At 45.0% G+C, this 27,298-nt stretch overlaps 1 protein-coding gene across 1 annotated transcript in view; it reads right to left on the reverse strand.

Annotated features, from left to right (window-relative positions):
* The window catches only part of CACNG4 (calcium voltage-gated channel auxiliary subunit gamma 4), a 43,914-nt gene that overhangs the window by 6,658 nt on the left and 9,958 nt on the right, over window positions 1-27,298 (reverse strand). The window contains exon 2 of the mRNA XM_075518996.1: window positions 3,800-3,883. Coding sequence (XP_075375111.1) covers window positions 3,800-3,883 — 84 coding nt within the window. The remainder of the gene's footprint in view (window positions 1-3,799; window positions 3,884-27,298) is intronic.

Here is a 27,298-nt window from a genome sequence, read left to right on the forward strand (position 1 = left end):
ATAACGGGTGGCAAAACTCCCACTGACTGCAGGAGGGACAGGGCTGGGCATTTAATAACAGCATTGCTTTTGTGCGCGTTGCAAAGCCCCCGGGAGCCCCAGTTATGGGCCCAGCCCGCATCAGGATGGTGCAAACATAAAACAAAAAAGACAATCCCTGCCTGGGAAGCTTATGTCTATATCAATCTGCAACAGCGAGAAAAGTCCATCTCCTTCCAAAACTGGCAATGCCGCTGCACGTGTCCTTTACAGATGGGGCATTTTCTAACCAGATCTAAACCCAATTCAGTCGGACGCATTACTATTCCGACAGTGTCTTGCAATAATTGGCAAACGCGAGTAATGAGGGTGTAAGGTCTCTAATCAAAGCCCGTGGAGTGCTGAGAGCCCACTCTCTTGTCCTGGGTGGATCCCCACGTGTCTGGTGTGAGGTAACAGGGCTTTGACTTTTCAGTCAGTTTTTAGAGTCAGTTATTAGAAAAATATTCAATGATGTTGGGCTTTGTGCTGCTGGACATGAAGGCACCCCAAATCACTGTCTGTTACTGTCCTGACAAAAGGCAGCCTAGGCTTAAAATCTACTGTGGCCCTTTCTGGTTGTTGTTTTCTATAGTTTATGTTCATGCTGTTTATAATGAGTTCAATTAAACAAAAGAGCTTTCCTAAAATGCTTCAGTGATATAATCAGAAGGAACTTGCCAGATATGCCAAATATGGGGGTGGGTGGGGGGTGTTGTTCTACTTGTAGCAATAATCTCCCGAGATAATTTTTCTATAGTAGATAATTAATGTGAAGAGAAACAAAACACACAGTGTTCTCTTCCTGTAAAACTCTACAGTATATTTTTTTCCTACAATGTGTACTTTTAGCTCTGAAATTTAAAAGGAAGCTCATTTTTTTACATATGCCTCCTGATACTGGTAATAAAATGACAGCACATCAAAAAACATTAAGGCAATCTGGTTTTTGCTTTCTCCCCTGCTTTTTTTTTTCTTGTTTACCGTCCTGTCTGTTTGCATCGGCTGTTCTGCACCGCTATGCGTTGTGACACCTCCTTCGGTGAAGCACCGCAGCGTGCCGTGCTGCTCCTCCCCACGGGGCTGCGAGCCCTGGCACTCCGCTCGTGCTTTTATTCTCCTCTGAAAGGCAGGAGCCAAGCAAATGGCTTTAAAAAGGGGATGCTATAGCATGTGGGGAAGAAGCGCGTGAAAGCGTAGACATGCCCCTGAAACGGGGTCCCCAGTACCCCTCCCTCCTCATGGCTGCACTTTTGCACCGCAGCAGAGCCCTGACATCCTCACACGAGCGGTGAGGACGAGTACGGCTGAAATGCCCTCTCCTGCAAAGGGAGAGGTGCATGTGCTTCGTGCAGTGCTGGATCGGAGCAGCTTGGTTTCTGTGTGCCTGCAGAACCGCAGGAGAGGAGGGAAGCCGGAGCACACGTGTGCGGTTGGGCGATGCAGGCAGCAGCCCCGGGGGCTGCATGGGCTTTCTGCGCGCGGCAGCGATACCTCTGGCACTTGCTGGGGCTCTGCACAGACATGCGAAGGGGATGTTTTTTAGACACACAGATTGGCGTGTGTTGCCACAGGGAAGGTTCAATAGGAGGGGTCTTCTCTGAGCTCCTTTGCATGTGTTAGTTGTCACTGTGGCTGCCGTTTGCTTGGTTTTGCAGCAAATGTCGAAGGGCAAAATCCAAACTCCCGCTCCTACCCACACCCCGGACCAAAGTCCCCTAAAATCAGTCATTATTTCACTGATTTCAATAGGGTTTTGAACCAGGGCTCAATTCTGCTAGCACCATAATATTTACATTTATCTGAAGCCTATATTAGATTGGTAACTGTGGAGCAGGCTGAGACCCCTCGTGCTGCTCGTTCGGGAGCACAAGATGCACGGTGTTGGTGCCTTTGTCTAAGCAAGACAGGAAAAATGAGGGTTACCCCCAACATAACCCTCCACGAGACTTGTGCCAAGAAATGGCTAAAAAGCACGGTGAATGATACAGAGACAGCAGATTGCAAAGGTGTTGCACAGAGGGCACAAATGGGATGGAAGGCGTCACGTCTCCTTTGAAACAGGATGCAAATATCCTCTTGTCTGTGTCTAGTTAGACAATGATTAGGTTCCTATTACATATACGTATGAGCTTATCTCTTCTGGATTTAGATACGTAACCTTTCAGTAATCTCTAAATCAACCATACGCTTTTTAAGTGGAGCTGCAGTTTTTCGTATAGAAGTTAAAGCAGAGGAGTCCTGTTACCCCTGCAGACTACGTGAGGATGAGCTCTCCTCTGCGGGGGGAGCAGCTGGAGCCTGATTTTGCAGAAGACATAAAGGGTTGAACCAACTTGTTTTTAAGGTCTGTACTTAGTCACTTTGGAAAACAGCTTTTAGGAACACCCGTCACAAGTACACTTACAATTTGCCAATCTCATGTCTCAGTGCGGAGCTGTAGCCTGTTTTTCCCAGTTCTCCCTTTTCTCCAAATAGAGAAGGCATAATACACTTTTATCAAGACGCTACTTAATTCCATTTTCCTTAACAGTCCTTTTACTAATGATATTTCTTTCCTAAAGCTGACCTGGCATCAATTTAATATTGGTTCCAAGGCTTTGTATGAAAGATAAATGCAGCTGTGCTCACACTCTGCTAGCCTGCCTTCGCACTGAAATCATGTCACCCAAGCACTATGACTGATCTAAATTGACAAGAGTAAAGATAAAAAAAATCTGGGTTCTCTGGTAAAGCACACTTTTCAGAGATTTTTATTCTTTCTTCTTGTCTTAGCAACCAGAAGCTGTTTCCCAGAAGTGAGCAGAAGGGCAGAGTGGTTCTCTAAGTGGTGTTTCAGGTAATTAATGGCAGTGTAATTGAGGAGTGTTTTGCCTTGCCGGGTGTATCAGCTACCAGCGTCACTCATTGCTCCCTGAAGCTTTCCCAACACCTTGTGAACTGCAGTTCCTTTCTCTGGTAAAGGATATTGCTTTCAGCTTGGCTGGTCAGCTCTCTTGTTCAAAAGGAACAACTAGGCAAGGCGTCCTCCGGGCAAGGGGAAATCGAACTCAAATTTTGCAGGATTCGTGAAGTTTCACACTCAGGCTCCAAGATTTCCCATCACCTGAGTGAATGGTCGTCTGGAGGAGATGAAATGATTGGCCTTATTTCAAGCACCAGGTTGGTGGATGAAATTACTGCTGTGGGGGATTACACACCAGCACGGAGCAGCAACGGCTGGCTGTCCGTGCAGGGAAACCACAGCCCATGTTCGTGCTGAGATTTTGCTCTTAGCTGCAGAAATTTCAGCTTCCTTCCTACAATGCAGTAATTTCACTGAAGGGGGAGGTGGCTCAGCAGCTGCAAAGGATGAGGCTTGCATAAGGGTTGGATTTAAGCATTAGGAAAACCTTCCTATTGGGCTGGAACCCACTCCTCAAACCTGTTTTGATACACTAATCAGATAAATACTCCCTCTGTAAAATATCCTCGCCGATCTGGGAACGATAGCTGCAGTTTTCATTTGAAAATTTTCCATCTAATGTTTAGAGAACGGGCACCACAATCATGAGCGTTCCCCTGGCTGAAGGAAACCCCTGAAACGGGCGTCCCCAAGGGTCATGGTTGTGCCAGCTGCAGCGTGAACTGGACGTACGTCACCGCTGCTCTGTGCCACCCAGCTTGGGCCAGTCTCTTGCAATGAATAAGACTTGGGTTGCACTCTACAGAAGAGAAACCCAGGAAAGTCTCTCTGGCCATGTCTGTTAATCCTGTGTTTTAGGTATTACTTTTCACTTACGGAGAAGGTATTCTGAGCTGTCATGGTCGTAGTCATTGTCTTCAGGGAAGTGGTTGATTCGGAAGCAATGTCCTTTGTAGATTCCTAAATGAAAACAAACCAAACATAACACATAAGGAATAGAACCAGGTAAATGCACTTTTGCCAGCTCTGCTCTATTTCCTTTTCCTCCCAGGTTGTATAAGTAAATTATTCTCCTGTAGGGTTGGTCACTGATTTTTTTTATGCGACCATCTCTAAGGTCAGGAATTTTGGGCAGATTGGGCTGAAGCCTAGCTGAAGGAAGAGAGAGCCAGGATTCCTGGGCTCTTTTCTTCAGTCTGCCACTAATATCGTTCTCTTGAGTTTTTTAATCTGTGTTTTGCTTTATCAGCGCCGTGCTTATCTTACAAGCATACCGAGTTTGCCAAGCTTCTTTTTCTTCCTAGAGTGACTGTCACTCTGGGTCCCTGATCCATGCCTGGGGCTCCACAGCAAAGCTGAGTGCCAATCTAGCACCCATCACCCCTCCCGCCTTGTCCCCAGTGAAGTGCTGGTTTCCCTTATCAGAGCTGGTAAATGTTGAACTGTCTGAGGCCTCTTCAATTACTCTCTAGGCTTGGAAAACAAGTCCATAAATCTCTTTCTGCTGCTATTTAAACCCATATGTCTCCCTCAAGGTTGGCTCAGCTTTTAATGGCATATTTGTTTAGTTAACCGGGAGCCTGTGCAGTAAGTCAGGGCACGAGTGCGCACTCCTGATACCTGAAGGAACAACGCCAGAGCTGGCCAGATGAACCCCTCACTCGACTGAACAAGATGAGGTTCAGCACTTTGTCCACCTGGGTACAGCTTTACATTAGTATTTTGTATTATTTTCTATCATCACGGTTATCCATAGCCACTCTTAGCCGCGGTAGCCGGGACTGCTGTTGCACAGCGAGCTGCACGGGGACCTCTCCCCAGAGAGCTTACTGCAGGAGTGAAGCCCCGAGGTGTGATTCTGCCTTGGTGCTTTCATTATTCATTAACCAGCGCTTTCGTGCTCAGGAACATACATCACCCAGGATGAGTTATCCTCTGCACAGGAGTTTCGGTGCTTACAGCTCGAGCTAGCAGAAGGATTTAAAACCCATCAGTTAATACTACTTTAACAGAAGCACAGCTGCAGTCTGTAGGATATAAATATGGATTTATTTCACTACCTATTACCAATGATTACAAAGATCTCAAAAGAATTACTAATCCAGAGGATTTCAATTGCACCCTGTGAGTGTCAACTGCAGGTTTGCTACTACAGTGCATTTCATTCTTCCAGTAAATGATGTATCTACTCTAATTGCGGTAACGGCTCAGGCTTTCTCTGCACAGCACTTCAAAGGCTGTGAACAAGAAGTAAATGGCTCACGTCACATCTGGAAGTGACACATCTGTCCTGTCTGGCAGGCGGACGAGAGCACTTCAGCTGGGACTGCTCCGGCTAAGCATGTTTGCCCATGCATCCCTCTGTTTGCCATCAGCTGGTTTGTTGCTCCTGATGGCTCTCCAGCAAGGCAATCCAAAATTCAGATTTTAAAGATGCCAGTGCTTATTTTTATGGCAGTTCACGCAATCAGACCAAATCTCTCCCAGCATAACAGGGCCTCTGAGAGTGGACGGTCATTTCCTTGAGAGTCTTCATTATGGTGTGCCAATTTAGAGGGAATACATTCAGAGTATGATTTTTTCTCTCTCCTATTCATTAAGGAAAAAATCTAAATAATCTTCTCACTCTAATTTCCTATGGAAATAGGCTTTTCAATGACTCTGTGCTTGTGTGTGTATAGGTGGGCTGTCTCTCAGTCTGTATGTACTCCTCCAATAACTTTTAAGGTAGTTGGTTGAATTTATCCAGAGCTGATAGACAAGTAGAAGTACCACAGGTAACTGAGCTCCCAAACTCCTGTGCAAACAGGTAGATGCACGAAGGAGAGAGCTCTGTCCACGAAAGGCTGCTTTGTGAACTTGCACATTCACAGGGCATGGACATGGGCGACAGCCCAAATAAATGTCCCACTTCCAGAAACTCAATTAAGAGACAAGAAGTCTGCAAGACTGAAATGTTCCTCAAACCTCTTGTGTCTGCAGCATTGATGGATTGATGGAGAGTTTTGGCCTCTGTAAAATGGCCTCACGTTATTAAACTTCTGAACGAAATGGGCCCCTTAGCAGAACTTTCTCTTACACGGAGGCCATGAAGCCATCCCTTCCATCGCAGGACTGAAACGCATCAGCAAGACAGGATGGGTTGGTATTAGCAGTGTCTGGGCTTTTCCTCTTTTATGGTTGGAAACCTTCATTTCCTTGTCCTTATATCTGGAGCCTGTCACATGAAAGAGTATTAGCAAGTCTAGCAGAGGTGAAAAAAGAGGATAATTAGCCCCAAACAGAAAATTCTAGATGAGCTTGGGAGTTCCTTTCTATTTCCAGTTCTTAGGGATACTGAGATTGGTCATTCTGGCCAACTTTTTATAGAAATAGCAAATGGCTGTGCAATTTGGGCCTGTATCAAAGCCTGGGAATCCAAAATATTCTTCCCAATATTTTTGCTGTAGTTCAGATCACAGATATTGGTTCAGGGTCCTCTCTAGTGTCTATGGTATTTGATAGCTAATAACAGCAACAGACTGGATAAATTTTTTCCATAAACTTAATAGGTGTCATATAACTCAGCAGCAGCTTATTAAACTCTCAGTGAGGCTTGAAGTCGCGATCAAGAACTCTGCTGATCTACAGGGTATTGAGGGCTCTTTCAATCCACAAAGTATCAGAAACAAAGTTTTGCTGGGAAATGTAACAATACCTTTTTTTCATAATGATGGACTTGGAAACTCAGATTTGGGAAAAATTAAAACTAGCTGGGTGGAAGCTGCTGAAGCAGTAGTCATCTTTCAAAGCACAACAGCAGAGTCTGACTTGTACTTAAACACAAAAAAACCCAAAACAAAACAAAACTGAGATTTGGTGAAATACCTGGCTCCATGCCCTAGCATGTAAAGCAATGCAAAAGAATAAAAGACATGAAACAGATGAGGCAGCAGGAAAAACCTCAACTAAATTAGCAGCAGCTATGCTACAGCATCTGCACAAGGCCTGAACGCCTTGAAGCTCTTCTCAAAGGCTTCAACAGAGGATGCGTTGAAGAAAAGTGTAGACAAACGTGGTCACCGGGCCATGCTCAGGAAGGCATGCACGGGCCGTTTTCCACACCAGGATGTGACGTGGAAAAGAGATTTTTTTAGTTTGCTTGAGTCTGAGGATACAGTCCCTTATATACTTTGGAGAGGAAGACGGAATATTTAACTTCTCCTTCTGTGCCCACTAGAGAGAGATAAATAAACTGCAATCACTGCCTAACGGATACTAAAATATTGAGAAGCACTTCTGGATACCTCTTGAGAGTAAGAATAATATCCCACTGAGATGCTATAAGTATTACTCCTTTCTTTGAATGATTACTGATATGTTTTAAATGACGCTTTTAGAAATACTAATATTATAATGCATTTTTTTCCTCATAATAATAAGTTTGTTCTGATTTTTGAGCCAGGACTTCAGGATCTGGGTTAATGATAATGAAGACACAAATTTTCTGAAGTGTTGCTGATAGTGTAAGAACATTTTTTTCCACTGGTTGCAGCGTACTTAGCTGGCATTTAAAAACTAAAAATTGTTTCTGACTCGGTTTTACTCTGCGTTCAAGGGCTTCTCTGACAAGGTTAGTACTTCCCAATCTCACTAAGTGTTGTTCAGATAACTATAATTAGAGTGTGATGTACTCAGATAATGTGATAAGGGAGGGAATTGTAGTGCCTAAGTGAAGATTAAGCTTTGTTTTGGGGTTTGAGATCTCAAAGTACATAGAGTTTTCAACAGTAAATCAAAGTAGTGATCCCCAATTCTGATGACATACTACCTTCTCCTTGCTCTTTCTCAAATAATCCTTTAATAATCCTGCCTGTACCATTGCAGAATTGTTCACTGGGGGTTTATTTTTTGATGACTGAGCGCGACGGTTAATGCTGTAGGATGCAAATGCTTATTAACTTTGTTTGAGGCCACGCGTTACATGATCACGTCATTGTTGGCCATACCATCAGCCATTTCCCGTGGTTAGTATTTATCAATGACAACATTCCCTGATGCCCTGGAAGTGTTTGCGCAAATCAGCACTGGAAGATAGAGCACTTAAATATCTGACAATATTTGTCAAGGCAAGCTGTACCTTTGTTTTCTCCTCCCCCCTAATCCTGAAAAATATACAACATGATCTTTCCATAACATTAGTGTTCTGTTGTCATTTAAAATAGGTTTCCACCATGCGAGACGCTAGCAGCTTTGCAGTAGAGGACCTTGTCTGCAGGGTGCTTCTGTCAATAGCAATTTTTGTCTCCTTGCTCTGAGCACGAGCTTACGGGAGGCGATATCTGATAGCAGTGGGAGACACATGAGGATAGATGGGTTGAGCTGCTGCCTCATTCTCCATCAACAGCTTCTGCAGAGCTATTGCTCGATTAACTATTTCATCTTCCAGCCCTCTCGCCCGCCCTTGTTGGTGAGACTATGCAGTAAAACATCAGTTTTGGGACTTGGTTGAGAAGCCTTTCTGGTTTTCTCATGGGACACCAGACACTTGTGACCTCCTTGGATCAAACTCTCCCCTGCCAACACGCCACATTCTTGTAGCTCTTGAGCAGCTACAGATACTCAGTGCACACACGTGCACACTATTAATAGAGTTAAGCAGGGTTTTCTCCTGAGGGGGGTTAGACTGATGGAATGAGCGCTATGAATGTCAGCTGCAGAAGTGGTCGCGTGGCTACAGCAATTACCTGCGGGCAGGTAAATACACCCCATAATTGTCCAGCCTAAAATCCCACTAACCAGCTGGTTTCTTTCTGGCAAATGTGGGTCTTCTGGGGTGCTTTGAAGATGTGGAAGGAAATGATTTTCAAGATCATTTGACAACAAGTGCTTCCAGATACAGGGAATACAAGTTGCAAGGAGCTGACTGTATATTAAAAATAGGGCAATTAGTAAGGAACCATGGGAAATTTGGCCCGGTGGTTCTGCTTGTTGCATCTATTCTGTGATTAAACGCTGTGCTTCAGTTCCAGAGCCAACCGTTAGCCGACTTACTGCAACACTTGAATATCTGAATGTTTAAATGACAAGTTTTCTGCATATATCAGCACAGAGAAGGCTGGCTGACAGATAACATCCCAGACAACAAGAAAGGCGTGACATGCAGAGTGGGGCTGTTGTACCAGCAGTTGCCTGAACACAGCGTCCATCTGAGCATGCCGTGTGGGACTGGGTTCCCTAATGGCATGGCTTTGCACTTCCCTTGGACAACAGTGGAGAACCTCTATTAATAGTGAGTGAGAGCGTGTCAGCGCTGGACTCTGCCAGGGGAGGAGAGAAACAGTTATATATTTTTTTTCCTTAGGAAGATTTCTCTGCTGACAGGTTCTGAAATCCTTTGCAGTGTGATTTGAGCAATAGTGAGCAAAGGAGATCAGACATGCCAAAAAATGTTCCCCTCCGCAAAATTTATAGCGTGGAGTCTCTCTGTGCACTGTGTTCATTTCTTTGATTTTCCACCAGTACAACTCCCCTGTCTCACTGGATTGACACACAACGGCAAATGCAGCCACCGAGTTAACTTTCTCTTCATTCCTCTCATCATAAAATAACCCTTGAAAAGAGGAATGGGTGGTGCCCCTCCTTTTACCTTCAAAACCTGCTTTGTGGTGCTGATGGTCAAACAGGCACTGTTATGGTCCTGAGCTCTCCACTCAGGCCACAAAGAACAGCATTAGATATCTTTTTTGTAACTTGGTACTTCCTATGTTAAATTGTTCCGAGTTTGATTATTTGTCTCCTGCTGTTTGCTGCGAATTTCACAGGCCTGTCCTTAAGTTACTTGAACGAGCACAGATCCTGTGAGCCTCTGTCAGAGGATGTTTAATGCTGTCATTATAAAAGAAATCATGAAGTATTGATGCAGGTCGTGTGCAAAACACACCCCATGTGAATTTGCTGCACATTGCTGCTGTAACGCCGCCTTCATCGCCACGGAGGATGGAGCCAGCAGAGGAAGAAGCCTCGGGAGGTTAAATACACATTTATTTGGTATCTGCCTTTGAGAAAAGTTTGGCTGTTGTGAGAGCCTTGCGAAGCTGGAAACTTCAAAGCATAGGCTGTTTTTGAGACAGATGCTGTCTGACACCCTCTGAGTCCTGCCAGTCCGGGAAATATTTGTCCATATGACAGTTTGTATTTTTGTTTCATCCTGAAGGTGAATTTGAAGAAGAGCACAGCTAGTACCTGGGGTTATTGTCATGCTTTTGTCAGGGTAGGTCTTGTTTTCAGAAAATGTTTAGGATCTAAAAAGACTAGAAGTCCATTCCCATAACTGTGGGCTAGCATGGTACCATAAACCAGTGACCATCACTAGCTGTCTGTGTGCGTCATGGTCAGGTTAAAGCAAATTCAGCTCAGCTGAGTCTTTAAAAGGAAATTATCCTGAATCTTAACCATGTTTCTCTACAGGTGTTGAGACAGTGAAATAATAACCTTCTATTTTTCCTCATAAAAGTCCTTTCCTTCTTTCTCTATCTTTCATCCCGCAACTCCGAATTCACTTGTTTCTCATTGCGGGGGGCTGAACTGTCTACTTAAGGGCCAGATTCTGATTTCAGTGCAGTGGACTCAAATCTGCCTCACCCAGTAACAGCGATATCAGAATCTGGTCTTCTCCCTTTGTTTGCTCCCCCTCTACTTCCCGGGCAAAAAGAAAATTATTTTAAAATGTTCAAATGTCTGAAATTTGCCCCACTTTCTTCCTTAGGAGCTGTTAGCTCTAACAAACCCTTTGGGTTCTTCTTTTGATCTATTTTCAATTGTCTGGTGGGCAAAGCAAAACTCCTCCTTGAGTCTCTTATTTTCTTATCTTCTGCTGTGACATGAATTTCCCCCTTTTCCAGTCCTCCATCTCCGCTGCCTACAGACCCTCCGCTGCTTAGAGCTTTCCATCGGTCCCCTCAGTGCCACGTGAATAACTACGGGTTGCTTTTGCTGCTGGCTCCATCTTGCTCCTCTTTAATGATTTCAAACACAAAACACCTTCCCGGTGTGTTTAACGCCTCGCGAGGGCTCAGACCATCCTGGCGGCAGCGGTGCTGGAGGAGACGCGCACCGAGCAGCTCGCAGCTGCTTCTGCCCACGCACTTGCAAATGAGCTGGTAGCTGGTGTTGGCAGGGGATCGCGCTCCGCTCTCACCCCGGCCTTTATCGTTAGCGCTCGCCATTGCCCTCAAGTCTGGCAAAAGCACATTTTCTCTAGGAACAGGTCTCAGTTTATCTTGTCATTTGACATACTCAGTCCCACCATTAACCTCACTCCACTTCTCTTAGCTTTGTATAGTAGCTAATGCTCCCTCCTGTATTTATCATAGACTGTCTATGAGAGAAGAGACTGTCTTATGCCACCACTCTCAAGTATTTACTCTAGGATATTCTAATCTGCTTTCCCCAACTTGCCTGCACTGTGGCAGTGTCCGATCTGATTGCCCTTTGCCATCTGCAGCCTCTCCTTGGTGCTCCTCTACAAAGCTCTCTCAGTTGGAAGCTGCCTCGCTCACAGCTTCTCCTTTCACCATATCCCCGCAGAAAGGAGGTTGTGTTGCTCTATTCCTTGCATTACTTTTTTTCTACAGTGGTCTCAAACTGTCGTGGAGCTCATGCTCCACATTGCAGAATAGCCATCTCCACTGATCCAACTGCCAATTTCACAGCCATAAGTAGCGACTGGTGAGGTTCCTGCTTGGGCAGTTTGACCTTCATGTCATGACCCACCCTTTTCTCTTCGAACACTCTTGATTTTCCCGTGGCCTAGATGTGGTGCCTTAGCTGATGATGTCCTCCAGATACCAGTGGATGCTCCCCGTTGCCCAAAGAAGTTAGCCACACAGGAGAAGATGTACCTCACTTGGGTGGTGAAGAAGTCTGCTGTTGGGTGGTGACTTCTAGTTCTGGCTTGAGCAATTTTACTCTTTGAGCAATATTATTTTGGCACGCTGCAATCCAGGACGTAACACCTGAACGCTATTTTGTACCGCCTGGTAAAGCATCTCCAGATTCTGATCACCTACACCACAAAGCATCCAGGGAAATGCCTGCAGAAGCTCAGTTGGTTTTAATTCACGTGGGTATACACAGGCTCAGCATCCGACCTTCTGTTTTCAGCTGGGCAAATATCATCAAAGATGTTGTGCATTTGTATTTCTAAGAAATGAACAGATGCAGAAAAGATGCTTTGCCAACGATGACTTTAAAATTCTGACAGCCTTTTGTTCCATTATAAGATTTTATTTGAGACCTTGAGTGATGTTAGAAAATCCGTGGCAGCGAAACTCATTTCCCGAAGATTCACCTCACCTGCACATCTGGGAGCTAATAAAACACATCACAGTGTCTGGCTGCTGTCCTTTGAATTCTCTTCAGTCATTACAAAACTGCTGCCAGAAGTACTAAGTGTCCTTGTGCTACCACAGTGAATACCAATAGTATCAGGGAAATGTAGGACAGCAGTGAAGTAGATAAGAGTTGATTGTATGTTACATGTTGTTTTGAGCTACTTAATTTCCATTTTCTTCGAATGTTCCTCTCATAAACCAGCATTTTGGCCACAGAAGTCATGATTGAGGTATTTGGCAATGCTCCTATCCCTTTCCCTATGCCTCTCCTTGGCCAAACAGCAGCTAAAATCGCGTGCTGCGTTATTCCACCACCACTGCCCAGGCATCCCCAGCAGCCCCTCCGTGCGTTGCTGACGGTCTTCCTGCCACCACCTGCAATCTGCTCCTTATTAACCGTGCCCTCTTGTGCTGCTGCTTGGATGGCAAAGAGGGGGAAATTTCGGGGGGGGGGTCCGTGGCTTATTTTAGACTTTTTTGTTGCTCCTTTTTCTGGAGCTTATTGGGGGAATGACTGTATTTTCTAGGAAGAAACACTGACATACTTCCAACCCTGATGTTCAGTTTGCATTTTTGGAAATCATCTGCACAGGGAAATAGGGGCAATTCCTCAACCTGGGTATGACGATTTTTTTTGGGCAATGCTGGTGATGCTGCTTGAGGAACATTTTCAAGTCAGAGCTAAGTTAGCCCTGCCACAGCAAGCGTTCCCATGCCTGGCTCAGTCCCAAGAGACTGTCAACATTTCCAGTTGTCATGGGGTTGTTAACTCACTTTTCTGTGTCTGCTTTTCTATCTACCACCACGGCCCACGCTTGCTGTGTTCTGCCTTCACACCTCGTCTCGTCCTGCATCTCATGCCGCAGTCCTTTATCCCGGCAGCCCAGAAGTTTGTCTCACCACTCATTTCCATACTTTGCTCCACTGCTGCTTTGCCAAAGCTGTTTCTGGGTGGCTGATATAATCATTCTCTCCCTTTTAAAATGAATTTGGAGCTTGGATAGAAACCTCCATTAGAGTTTTGCAGTTGGCTTTTCTACCTTATATAAAATTGGTCTAACACTTCAGGAGCTGGTGTTGGCTTCTTAGGTGAGCATCTTCACCCATCACAGCTTCAAACTGAAAGTCGTTCTCCAATGAGTTTCCAGCCTCTTTCTTACATTCTGGTCCAAAATGCTTTAATTTAAAGAGGTACTTCAGTAACCAGCAGTGCTTTCGGCACAATGTGTCAGAGACTGACTGGTTATTCACAACTGTAACTACAAAGTGGCCACCATAGCTCCAACACCTCAGAGAGCAGTGGGAAATAAGTTGTGGTGGTGGCCTGAATGCCAGCTAGGACTCAGATATATCTTGATTTGGATGAAAATCCACTTTTTTCCCCCCCAATATTAGAATCATAGAATCATTAAGGTTGGAAAAGACCTCTAGGATCATCTAGTCCAACCGTCAACCCAACACCTCCATGCCTACTAAATAGAAATAAAGATTCTTGACCCTGACATACATTCACCAGTACAAAGACTGCTCATTCAGGCAGATTGCTGCCAGTCCATCAATCATTATGAGAGGGCTGAAATGCCAAATTGTACCGGATGCAATTTTGAGAACAGATAGTCATTTTGTCTGATGAAGCGTTCATATGCTACAAAATGACAAATTGTGTTTATTTTCACATTGTCAAACTGTGCTTTTTTCCTGTGTTGGCACAATTGGAATCAAGTTTCCCTTAAGGGATAGTTTGGTTTTTATCCATCTGGTTTCCCTTACTTCAGTAACTCATCAGTTCTCCCTCATTAACATGGTGATCAACCAGGGCTTGATGGTTTCAATTCTTATGATCGCAGCATGTCTATAAAGCCTGTATCATGGCTCGTCACTACCCGGGGGAGGAAATTTAAGGAAATGGACATTCACGTCTCTTCAAAGTCCCTACTGAGTTTATAATTTGAGACGTAGTCATGGTCATGTCTGGGGAATGAATACTGTTCTTGAACTAGATGAAACATATACCCAGTACAATGTGTGATGCTTTATCCCCTGCATCTTCTGCCACCTCAACTTTCATACACGTGCAGCCTTGAGCTATTGCCGCCTTAATTTCTACTTTTAGACCCTCTTAAACTGCCTTTTTTCCAGGTTCCTGAAACATCTTCGTTTCACAACAGGCCAGGTTTGCAGTTGTCATAAGGCAGTCTAAAATTTAAGATACAGCTCTCCAGAACGAGGACCTGGATAATTCCTGGGGATGTTTGGGGTAGCATGCACAGAATGCTTCTGTAATGGAAAACCCCTCCAGATCTAGTGGTTCATGTTATTGATACGACTTGTGAGATCTCTTGGTGTAGCAGGAGCTTACAAAGCACCACATAATTACCTCTCTGCATAAAATGAATTATTGTCTGCTCTAATAGCAGGGAATGTCTCTAACCTGACATCTAGAACTGAACTCTTTCTTTAAAAAACTTTCTTTTGGCTCATTTGCGGCTCACCACAAAGTTTTTTTCATGAAAAAAAAGTGAGGGTTAGATTGGAAAGTAGTGATATAGGAGCTCGCTAGTTAACTGATTAGGAATATGCAGAATATTTGGACACTCCTGGAATCTTGTAATGTTTCCATGTCTCTTCAATCCATGGTGATTCATCATAAGATGATGGCATTTAGAAAAACAGTTGGATATTGAAGAAGCAATAGGGAAATTTTGCTCCATAAATCAACTTAATTGAAGGGAATGCTTGCAATATGTCTGTCTTCGTAATGCAGTGACCTTGAGTTGGATCCGCATTCATTTTGGAGCATGTCTTCCTCATTTCTATGCCAGCTTGTTGAGTTATACATAGAAGCTAAACCTCTAGAGATTGATCATGCACAATCAGTGATGCGGGACTGAAACAAGGCAGATGACAACGGGGAATCTAAAGGTTAGGAGAAAGGGGTGTAACTGCCAAACCCTACTGATGGCTGGATTTGGGAAATGCAAGGCAAAGGTTTCAAAAATCATCTGCGTGATGTATTAGTGGAAAAGACACTCCACTAGGAGAGATTAGTGCAGTGCATCCAAGAGACCGTGTTGTCCAGTTGGATACCCAGGGCTAATGCCTAACCTTGGGAAAAAATAACAGAGCTGCTGGTTAGAAAGACTAAGTTCCAGTGTGAAAAAATAAAAGGAACAAAAATATTTTGCAACTGTAATATATCCTGGAAGAAAATATAAAGGAAATATGAAGGACTTTAGCTTGAATTAGAGTTATTACTGATTTGGTTATTCCTGATTCCCAGCAGTACGTGCAACCCGAAAGGTGCCATACCCTCACGGCGGGTGGGTGCTGGCAGGCTCGGGTGTCTCAGGCATTTGGTGGTAGAGGGTGCCTTGGCAGCCAGGACGGTGTGTCCCTGCTGCGGCCAGCCTCGAGCAGGAGATGGGGCAGGCTGGTCTCACTGGGGCACCTTGAGAGGGGGAGGAAAATGATGAGCAGCTCTGGGGGAATAAGGGCCTGGGGGAGGCGGGCAGAGCGCTATGTAAAAAAGGAGGAAAAGGAGCGCTTTGGGGCAGAGCGGGGAGGAACGGGAGGTGGTTCGCAGGGGAGGAGGAAAGGAAGCTTGGAAGAAAGTGGGAGGGAGAGAGAGCTGAGGAGGAGGAGGAGGAGACGGGAAGGGTGGGCGGTGGGTGGCCGGAGGCGAGCAGAGGGCCTAGGAGGAGAGCAGGAGCTTGGCAGATTGGTGGTGCCTGCGGAGACGGGGACCAGATGGCGACCTGGGTCCTCCCTGAGCAGCTCTGCCTGCATCCACAGCCCTGCCCGGCCGAGGAGTCGGTGCTCGTACTGCTGACAGAAGGCGAGGCGATGCACAAAGCCACTGCCTGATGAAAATTAAGAGCCTGAAACTTATAATGCCCAGGACTGATTTAAATTATTACATTTAACAAATGACCTAATACATAAAAATAGAGATGGCTACCAAATAGATCTGTTTAAATGAACACATGCAGAAGAGATTTCATTTGGCTCCTGCACCTGAAACTTTCTATTTCCTAATGCAAACTAAGCAGTGACAAATAAAAATGAGACTGCAAAAGCAGCATGACCTCTTTAAGCTTTAATTATTCATTTGAACTGTTTTCTTCTCTGCTGAGATTCAGAGCGACACATTTAAGCGGGTTCCTCTCAGGTTTCAGGTTTACGGAAGATGTAACTTCCTTGTTACACCAGTTAATAAATACAACTAAGCACAATGGCCCAACAATATTTGTAGAAACAGCATTTGGGAAAATGTGTTTAATGAATCAGAAGTGCCTTAATCTAGTCAGTCTTGAAAAGCAAAGCGTATCATGCAAAATTACAATGCACTAAAGCACAGATGCATAAATATTTTATTGTCGAGATTTCTGAGTTTACTTCCGTCTCTCTTTTCAGCATTTCAGAATTGCATTTTACTACGAAATGTCTCTACCTGCATCAGGGAAGGATAATGGTGGTGGTAGCTTTGGGCAAACCAGTCTGGGATCTCATACTTGGATTTAAATAATGTATCTGAGAGTCCCAGCCCTTAGCAGCATCAGGCACATCTTCCACTGTAACCAGAAATGCTTATTGCTTTTTGCTGTCCTAGGATGGCATGGAAGTGACTGCCAAGGTTTACAGCTGGGAGGAGAAAAGCCAAGAAATGTTCCTTTTGCCGGGAAGCCTGGTCAAAAGGCAGGTGCCCTCGTGCCCGGCTGCACAGACTTAGTGCCTTGGACTCCCTCACAGCCCTCCCTCTTCAGTCCTTCATCTCTCTCCCTGACCTTGTATAACAGCATCTCGGGGACCATATTTCCTCTCCAGTTTTGAAAGCAGGAGAGGACCAGTTTGTCACCACCTTGGCGAGACCTCCCGAGAGGTACGCGGCTCGGGAGGCAGGCAGCACCTCCGACCACCCGGGAACGGCGCCATGCACAAGGGGAGATTTACAGCTCCCCTCCCCTTCAGACGCTTCATCTGGTGCGATGCAGAGCTGACAGCTCCTCATTTCCAGGTATTACAGATTCCTCTTCCTCCGCAGGAGCCTGTACAGGCTGTCTGGGGTCCCACACGCTGAACCCCCCCCCAGGGCAGCATCCCTGCAATGGTCCTGGCAGACGGGCGCAGGCAGCCAAAGGGCAGCTTTCCAAAACCCCCTTCTCTTAACGGGGCCACACTCTGGTACTTACTCAATCTTTACAACTCAGTGATGCGCTGCCAATATATCTTTGCCAAGGAGACAAAAATACGTCTCTTCTTCCTACTCCCTCAGCCTATGAAAAATCTCCGTTGTGTGCAAAGAGACCCTGTGTGTGTCTGTATACGTGTGTGTAGTGGGGGGGGGGGGGGGAAGTAGAGTTTCTGTTAATTTATTTTCCAGTTGAAAGTCCTGCCTTGTAGCCAGGGAAGCACTGTTTTCACTGTGTATAAATTTGGGTAGAAAAGCCTTACTTTGTGCTGAGCAGAAATGGCAGCGCGTGCAGTGGGAATTGGGAGCAAATCCTGTAACTGCTCCATGTCCCAGGTTCTCCTCTCTAGGAGGGAGGCATAATGGCTTATAAATAATGTGGGGATTTATGGGTCAAAGAGCCCTACATTAGCAAAGTTGCCTAATAACGGACAAAGAAGAGAGGCATAATCCTTCTAAGGTGGGGAGCTCTCTGTTTAAAAAGTGCTTGAATCTCCCCAAGGGTCGGAGAGACTCCAGGTATTTAACATGTTAACTTAAGTTATCTTTTAATTAAGCAAGACTCTCCCACACAGCCATGGTTTGGGATTCAAGCTATGCTCTCTGAATGGTTTGAGTACTTTAAAAGCACTTGGTACAAAGAGGAGGGATTGGAGGCTTTTTCTAAGCTTCACAGCAACTTTGCAAACTACACGCTCCAAAAAGGTGTATTTCTTTTTCCTCCTTCCGCTCCCTTTTCCCCCAGACCTCACATGACTTCAAGGCATCAAATGTTAATGAAAGTTTGCCAGGCTTCAAGGGCTGTGAAATGGAAGTTAAAAATCCTGCACCATAGGATGGCTCTAAAAATACCTGGTCGTGTTGAAATATCAACGGGCTCCAGCAGCTCTCCTGCACACAGCACTACCGATGCATCAGGGCTTCCTCTCCTAAATAAGCTCTTGAGAAAGTTCTCCTAGTGACTCTAGATCATTCATGCGCTAGCGACTGGATTCACCGGGTTACGTGCCAGCAAATACCTACTGGAGAGCGAGGGTCTGCCGGTGTCATTTAACTCTAACAGTGCTGCGAGGGAAGCGCCAGCATCCGAGGGGGGATGCACCGACGCATGCCCGCTCTGCGGTGACTCCATCCAGAGGACTCCTAAATGTGATGTCCATCCCTCAGGATGAGCACAGCCCGAAACACCAGCCCTGTGGGTTTGCCAAGCTGAGGCCTGATGCCAGGTCGCTCACCATTAGGGTCCAGCTCCTGGGGTCTGCTCTTCGGTGTTCATTGATTGTCCAGGGTGCTGGGGTTTGTAAGCCAAGTTTCTACTTTTTTAGGCATGGCAACACCTAAACCCCTCCATGGATCTGCTCTTAAGTGCTCTCGAGTAGGAGAGCCGTACCCTCATGAGAAGTCAATGCTTTTCTGCAGCAGCTCCGCATGCCTCAGGCGATCTTAGCTGATGCGTCCTGCTAACCGGCAAATACTCGATATGCCAGCTGTACCTTCATTGACTTCGGAGGGGCTCCAGCAGAGATACTGTCATCCCCTTGTGCTTTAAAGGTGTTTTTTGTTCGATTTTTTTTCTTCCCTAACAGCACTCTTATGAGTGGGAATCAAGAAGCTGATCTTCCTGCACCACAGGCTCCTTTTTCCAAGACTCCAAGAAGTGCAACATACCTTCTCCCTGTGAAGCAAATGAGGAGCCTGAACACAATGATTTGGATCGTGACTTCAAGCACAATCTTGAATACGGTGTCTAACCCCTTCCCATCGCAGGAGAAGCCAGGGGAGGCTGTGACTCAGCTGCGCCTCTGAGTCATGCAGCGTGACGCTCCCCTGCTCTCAGGGGACAGCACTTTGCCGTTAGCCTCTATCGGCAACGAACTACGGCTCTCCCTCGCTGGCTCAGACCTTAGCGAGATGTCTGGACCCTGAACTCTGGCCGTCCCCTGCTGCCCCATGTCAGGGGAGGGACAAGGGACACCGAGAGCGTGTCCCCAGCCTGCGGTGCCAGACCCAAGTGGGGTATTTGGTTCAGGTGTGTGCAGAAAGTTTCGCGTTCCCAGGCACGGGCAGGCTGCCCGGCCACACTTCAGCCCTGTGTAAGTACATTGCGAGTCAGGCTCAAATTGCTATTTTTGAGCAAGTCATAGAAATAATTCATGTACGTGCAAGTTAAAATTCTGCTTAAAAATCACCCTCTGCCTCGGAAGCTTAAAACCTGGGAGATCTACAGTAGCAGATATTGAATTTCATTTTACTAGGTTCTTTCCAGCTGTTATGGTAAGCTTAGATCCTCATCCTGCATTTCTTCACTTTAAGGATCTTTTCTCATGCAAATATCTCCAACGCTAGAGCTGGGGACCAGCCACACGTGTAAGTGTTGGGAAGAATCTGCCCCTTTAACTGGACCAGATAAAGTCTTGCACCAAACACTGAGATGTATGATATTTCTTAAGTGACAGTTCAAGTAATAAACCTTCTTCTTTTAAGGATTTCAAAGTAAATTTCTGAATATTGAATTAATTTGTCTGGTGGTATGAACCGAGGTTTTGGAAAGCTGGAAGGTGCAGGTTTATGCGTGTTAACTGTGTGAGCAACAGCACAAAAGGAAAATGCTTTTTCATCCATATGAGTTTCTGTAAATTGTATTCTATTCTTAGGAGAGTAAACATAATGTAAAAAAAAAAATATCTAATAATTTAAACCTTGCAGAAAAAGAGGCAGGAGCGATGGGAACCTCTGAAATGATAAATGTACGAATTTATTCCACTGCCACTGTGGGGTTTTAAATTAGTTTTATTATTCTTTTATTTCTTGTTGTTGACAAGTTGGGTTGCATTGCTATCCAGTTATAATGTTTACAGATAAGAAAATCTTGAAGGTCAAAAATTCTTTTCGTAGTTATTCTTGTATAAGGTAATCTTCTTGTGTTGGTGACAATGCGGAGGTGATCTCATGTCGCCATGGGTACCTGAATCACGCCTGTCTAACAGCAACATTCTCCATTCCTATCCCCTCCCCTTAAGTTCTGACATAGGAAATAAAAGAAGATATCTACAAGAAAAGCTTCATGCGTGTTGCAAAGGACGGACCGGAGGAAACACGTTTCTTTAAGAAAGCGCGCTGTGCCAGCAGTCTCTCACACTGCACCCATGCACAGCTGGGGTGATGAATGAGTTTGTACTTGACTGTGACCAGGAAGAATTTTGCCATGAATTCTCCAAAACGCAGACTGAGTCCAACGTGCCATTAGTGTTCACTGTAATGCCTATGTGTAGACATCAAAACTGCCAAAGTTCAGAGGGGTAACTTTGTCCCCATGGCAGCCTTGACTGGGGGGATGCGCAGCAAACTCAGCTGCAGCCGTAACTTGTATTAGACCAGCACGAAGAAACTGGAAAATTGCTGAAATCCAGATTACGGGGGAGAAGCGAGACCAGCAGCTGCCCACAGCTGATCGTGGCAGGGACATGGCAGGGAAGCACAGAACTGCAGTGAAATGAAGGTGAAAAAAAAAAGACAACCTTAATTACGCCTTCCCATGTTTCTGCAGGTTCAGTTCAGTGCTCTAATACCTGCTGGATGTAGCTTTCCTTGACAGTTTTGTAACATCTAAAGGAAAGAAAAGAAAATGAAGAGGAAGCAAAGTGTATGGGCCTTGATCATGACGGGGCTACAGCTCTTTGAATGTTAGCTTTTCTCCCTGCTACAGCATGAAAGTTTTTGGTCTCTGCTAAATTGTGCTTTGAGTCAATGTGGATGGATCACGTACATGAAAGACCCCCACACAACAACAACAAAAAAAGAGTACTCTCCAGGAAGGGGGATCAAGCAGTGCAAACTACACTTCTTTCTTGATAGCAGGACTTCCTTTTTACTAAAACATTTCTGACTCCAGTAGTATGCAGCGGCCAGGTAAACCAGAGACCTCAGCTGGAAGGTTTGGACCTGCCGTTTCTGGCAACAGGACAATATAGTGGAAATCAGATAAACCAGCTTGTACATACCACCTTGCTGTGAATTAGGACGGTCTTTGCCTTTCACTGTTGTACAATCAATTTTCAGAATAAGAGCCTTTCTTTTACGGGGTTAGGGGGCTTAATTCAACCCTGGAATAAATGGGCAGCTAACAATGAGCCAAACTCAGCTTGGATGTTGCTTTAGTTAATTAAGAAGAGTAGCATCAGGGCTAAATTTGGCAAGGAGTGCTTAAGTGACTGCCTTCAGAGGCAGGGAAGAAAATCCCTTGCTTAGCTCACTGCATCCAGCTCTTCAAATGCAAATTGACCTGTCAACATCTGCATGCAGCCACCCAGGACAGCTGCAAAAAGGAGCTCCCAGCACCCAAAGAAGGGCTGGAAATGTTTAGTTCCAAACAGCTATTTTCTAAAATAATTTCTAGTAAATAAGAATACATTTAAAGCGATAAACTGAGCATCTGCTACATGAAACGAATGGAGGACAGCATGTGAAAAGAAACATATGTCAAGTATGTACTTCAGATGCATTGACTACTTGCCTCCAAAACAGAGCGAATTTAAACATATTTGCAGCAAACACTGAGAAAAAATTGCCTCTGCAACTCAAAGAAGAGCCTCAAATAAGGGCACGATTTAAGCTTGGCCATACCTTTCCTTTCCCTTGGTGGAAGAGAGCAGTTCTTTGTATTTCAGCTGCTGCCTGGCTTCTTTTACTGAGACACATGTTGGGAATGCGAAGCCCAGACGGCTTTTGTTTGGAGCAAACAATGTCCCTTTACCAGTACATTTAAAAACCCTGCAAACCAAGGCACTGCTGGAGCCAAATCATACCAGATTTGGTTCATAGGAAGGAAGATATGAAAATACCCCTGTGCTTTTTATGAATTATCGTATCTGCCAGCATAAGAGACGGTGACATCCTTACTCGGACTGATTCAGCAATGTGTACAGCAGAAACCGAGCTCCGTCGCTGGAAGGGGATTGCTTGTGACTCAATCTCTTTCTTCAATGCACTGCGACTCAGGGAAATTGCACTTCAGTATTTCGTTGAGCCCATTATCCTCAGACAAAATCTTTACTGACTTAACTGAAGCTCTTACTTATAAAACAAGTACAGGATAAGGCCCCTTCAGCAGGCAAGAGAAGGAGAGGCTGGGTTTCAGCTCTAAAGGGTGCAACTTGTCTTTAGGAAGCAGCGTGCAGGAATATTTTGCTCTTGCTTTCAGTATAACAGGGCTTAGAACAGGCTCTGATGTCTCTTTTTTTTTGTCAGGAGAATAATCTCCCTACCAAACCTGGGACGCGTGTGCCCTCTGTCAACCTGCTGAGGCTTTGCTAAGTTTTTGGTTATGCAGTCATGATGTCTGGATGCTGCCATCTCCTATGGTCCTCTTGGGAGAGAGGGAAATCAGGATGGAAACAAGCCATGAGCAGCTTCTGCAGAAATCATTTTGCTATGATAATGTGGTATAATTAAACAAGACTCAAACATCCCACCTTTATAAAAACCCATGGCTTGTGCCAACACTTTTACACATCTGTGGGTTTTCAGCCTGAATCAGGGCTGAGGAAATAGTAAAGATCTTTGACTCAGTTGACAGCACTGGGCTTTGACCTATTCACCTCGGCATACCGTAGCATCTTACTAACTAACACAAAATGAGAAGACACAAGAGAAAAGCCTCTGGAAAATCCCGAAACCTGTCAGACACAACTGCGGTTCCCAGGGAGAACCTCAGAATGGAGATACTGCTTCCTGCCCCTTCGTAGTGCCTTCACCTCTTTGCTTGGGTTTGCTTCAATATTTTTCCCCCCCGATCCTGGGAACTACAATTATGGAAACGAAGAGCTGCCATTGTAACAGCGGTGAACTGACGTGGCCCAGCAGCGGAGCCGGGGTTTTAATCCCCTTGGCTTGCAGAGCAGCACAGTGTGCTATTGAGCGCGTGTCCACCATGGCAACAGCAGTGGTGCTCCAAGAATTCGATTTCCACGGTGCCCCTGGGCCTTGCCTTGACATCTTCATTGTTCCGCAGCGAAATAAATAAATAAAAATCCAAGGGTAGCGTAAAGGCAGTGCAAAATATGGAACACTATAGAACAGGGTTACCTAATGGTTAATTGAGAAAGGAACATATCATTAAAAACGTATGAAGGTGGCTACATACTGATGCTGTATAAATATTTAAAGGGATGCCTCTCGTAAGGGCAGCGTTCCAAGCTACACCTAAAATAATGTGTGTGAAGGAAAATTAAAAGAATATTTCACCATTTGGACTTGTTTAATCTGCCTTTGAAAGGCTTTTTCAGCCCAGCTACTGAACATTAGTATAGGAAAGGATATCAGACAAAAGTCATTTTTGGTGTAATTCTACCAAAGTCAGCAGAGTTAAACTGAAGATGATTTTTCTGCCCTTTTAAATACAGTGTAATTTTCTCCATGGGTAGTTATTAAACACTATTGAAAGAGATTGCTGCTGCTGTTGGAAAGGCTTTCTGGAGAGGTCACTCTGTCCCATGTGAATAGCACCAGTGAAAAACCAGAAGGTTTGTAGTTTTTACAGCTTGAAGAGTCCCTGAGGGCTCTAACCACACCACACATCACTGCCTGACCCAAAGCTAAGAGCATATATGTATTCTGAGTTGAGATATCCTTGCTTGACATCCGCTCCTACATTACAAGAATTCTGCCTGTAGAAATCGCTTAAAATATTGGAGGGGCATTGCAAAAGAAATCCACGTGGACATTTGGTCCCATCTCTGTCAGAGAGGACGTATTCCTTAAGTACACTTTCCGAGGCTCAGCTGCTCCATGTTGACGTTTTGGGGCTGGTTAGGGTTCGTATCCCTTTCACCAGCTGTCCTAAGCACTGGTTGAGAAGGGCATTCCCTAGCCTCCTTATTTTGGACTCTGATTTCTGTAGCCTTGTCTGCACATGGACCAATTTGAAGGGTGCAATAATGCCCAACTGAGCACCTACTGCACGTCCTCAAGACATGAAAAACATCTTCAGGCTGAGTAAGTCCTAGACTAAAAGGTTCCTATTTTTTTGGTATTGGCATGATTAGTGTCTGGGAAGGTACCATTGCCGTCAGTAGCTCTCAAAAGGCACCTCAGGGATCTGGATCTCGAGTGGATGGCATGGCCCCTCGCTGGAGCGCTGAGCCAGGTACCCAAATTGCATTAAGGGGCAGGAGCCAAGATGTGGCACAGCATTAACCTTCCTGCAGGTTGACATAGGCAGGTCCCCACCCAGCACCCGCATTTCCAGAATTGCTCTTTCAAGGCACCTGGGTTTTCTTTCTGCCTACAGAGGCAGCTCAGCTGTCTAGCCACAGACCCTGCCCTGTCTTGCAGAAATCAGAAGCTCAATTCTTAGGCTATGCAGCACTGAACTTCGCCTGGATCGTGCATAAATCAAGATAAATCTTGGCTTAAACGGAGGCCAAACCCAGAGAATTATTGAACCATTTTACAAAAAGCCTAACTAGAAAGACTCTTGGGATGAAAATGGGAACACATGAGACCTCATAATTTACATATGTATTAACTTCCCACTGGTGAAATTAAAATGCAAAATAGTATCTCTAAACAAAATTGTGACGCTCTATCCCTTGAGATAGTTAAAAAATAAATAGGCAAAGCAGACACCAGAGGATCTATTCTTACCCTCGTAGGACTTTGGACTAGATCGTAGGTATTTTCTCTCTCTCACAGCTACAATGCTGAGCTCCAAGAAAGGATTTGTCTGTGCAATACAGTGAAGCTCAGCAATAATTACCCATTGTGCTATGTGATGAGCCATCCTTTTGGTTCTTCAGTAACCCGTGCACCTGGACTTTAACTAAAACCAAATAATATGCACAGAAAACATTTTTATGTAAGAGGAGGTGAACATCACTAAAAATCAGAGAGCCTTTGTATGGCATGCCAAACTGCTGAAGCGAAAAAATGTCTTCAGTGAAAGGGCTCAGATGTGAGCATGTTTCAGTGCACAGCTCCAGGAAAAACTCTGATAATAAATGTGAGCTTGTTATCGTTGCTTTTCAGTGGGAAGTAAAGCCGGAAGCAGGGTCGTGCTGGCTAATTGAAGCTTACATTTTCATTCAAGCACTGCATTTTAATTATAAACTGGTGACACAAGTGTCACTTAGTTCTTATCCTGTTTTAAGTGTGCATACGTATAAAAAATATTTTCAGTTATTAATTTATTCTTGTGATCATATTCATTATCCCACATTATGTCTACCAGGCACGTGTCTAATGATATGTTTGATACACGCTAATTCTTATGCCTCTTTTAATACCGGGCTTACACACGCATTTTAGGCTGAACATGGTGCCAGTTGGCCACCAAAACAGGTGCACATTAATGCTATAAAATCAGCATTAGGAACTGCATACCCATATTCTGGCCAGCTGCAACCACTTGCTCAGCCCTCCCGGGGCAGAGCCCGCATGCCAGAAAAAGGGATAACCTGTGGGAGTAGCTGCATTCAGCGCTGTCGCCTGGAGATGCCAACGGCGAGGTCCTGGCGGAGCAGGTCTGGCCCTGATCCTGAACCACTTGCCCTTCATCCAGCTTCTGTGTCTGAGCGCTCCTCTGATGCTGCCAAGTCAAGCGTGTTGGCTCTTTGTGCGGCCGAAGCCCTGCGTAAGACTTAGAATTCAGGTAGAAAATTTCTGGCCTGTTCTTCCTTCTCTATGGGGTTTTGCTGCTGTGTCCAAAGACTGTCTCCAGCTAGAACGCTGCCATTTATATACAGAAATTAAAATAAAATTAGGAGAAGGTGACTGGGAATTGGCTACCGAGAGACACAAAGTCAGTCATTAAAAATCAGACCAGGATTACAAGTGAAAACAAGGGGAATATCCCTAGAAAGCGAGTTATGAGAGTAAACCTCTTTCAAAGACATCGGATGGAATGGGATAGCTATTTTTTTCCCCTCTTAATCTGCTACCAAACTATAAAGAGGATTCTATTTTAATAAGCACTACCGTAGCGGGACATTGCAAATGAATTGCTCAAATGGCTATAATTAGACGTGACACTGTGAATACAGCCCTAGCATCATTCCTAAATACTACACGCTTTATTTCAGGTCTTGCATCTTTAAGGATCCCAAAGCATCTCCAAAACCATCTGCATTTGCCAGCACTAAAGACAAAGACAAGAGTACAGCAAAATGTGCAAAGCAAAGGAGAAACGTTTACCAACCTCCGAAGCAAACCTTCAGTCTACTGAGGAGAACCACAGGATGTTTAATCTCATGATTAGCAGATAGTGGCATAGTCTTGGATAAATATTTTTGGAAACACCTAAGTAACTTAAAAAACCAAAATCCTGTTGACTCTCAATGCAACGTAAGCTTCAAAGACATAAACCTTTACTGGAAATACGGGTAGAGTTCATAAGCCACCTTCTTTGAGAAGACTACTCATCATCTCGGAGGATCTTTTGTCGACAGACAAAAATGTGTTTTCGCAGCAGGCAGAGCTGGGGGGACGTGGACCAGCTCTGATCCAAATGCAGGGGGGGCAGATCCAAGCAGCACGAAGCCTGAGCCAAGAAACTCAGCCTTTGCCAGGTTTGTTGGCTTGGGTTCAGCACATGCATAAATGTAGAGGGGCTTTTGGATCGGGGCTGTCTGCGTCCTACCGGTCCGTCTGGAAGAGGTTGGTCTGTCTGCAAAGAGCACGCTGGTGAACCCAAAATTGCTGTAATGGCCAATAACTGATGCTCTGCTGCCTGCTGGCAGGAGGATGAGAATAAGCACCCGACTGATTGGGGTTAGAAACTCTAGTTTTAAGAAGCCATTTCCAAACTGTTACTTAGCT

This window comes from Mycteria americana, chromosome 16 (genome assembly GCF_035582795.1).
Source record: "Mycteria americana isolate JAX WOST 10 ecotype Jacksonville Zoo and Gardens chromosome 16, USCA_MyAme_1.0, whole genome shotgun sequence".
In the NCBI taxonomy this organism is placed as follows: Eukaryota; Metazoa; Chordata; class Aves; order Ciconiiformes; family Ciconiidae; genus Mycteria; species Mycteria americana.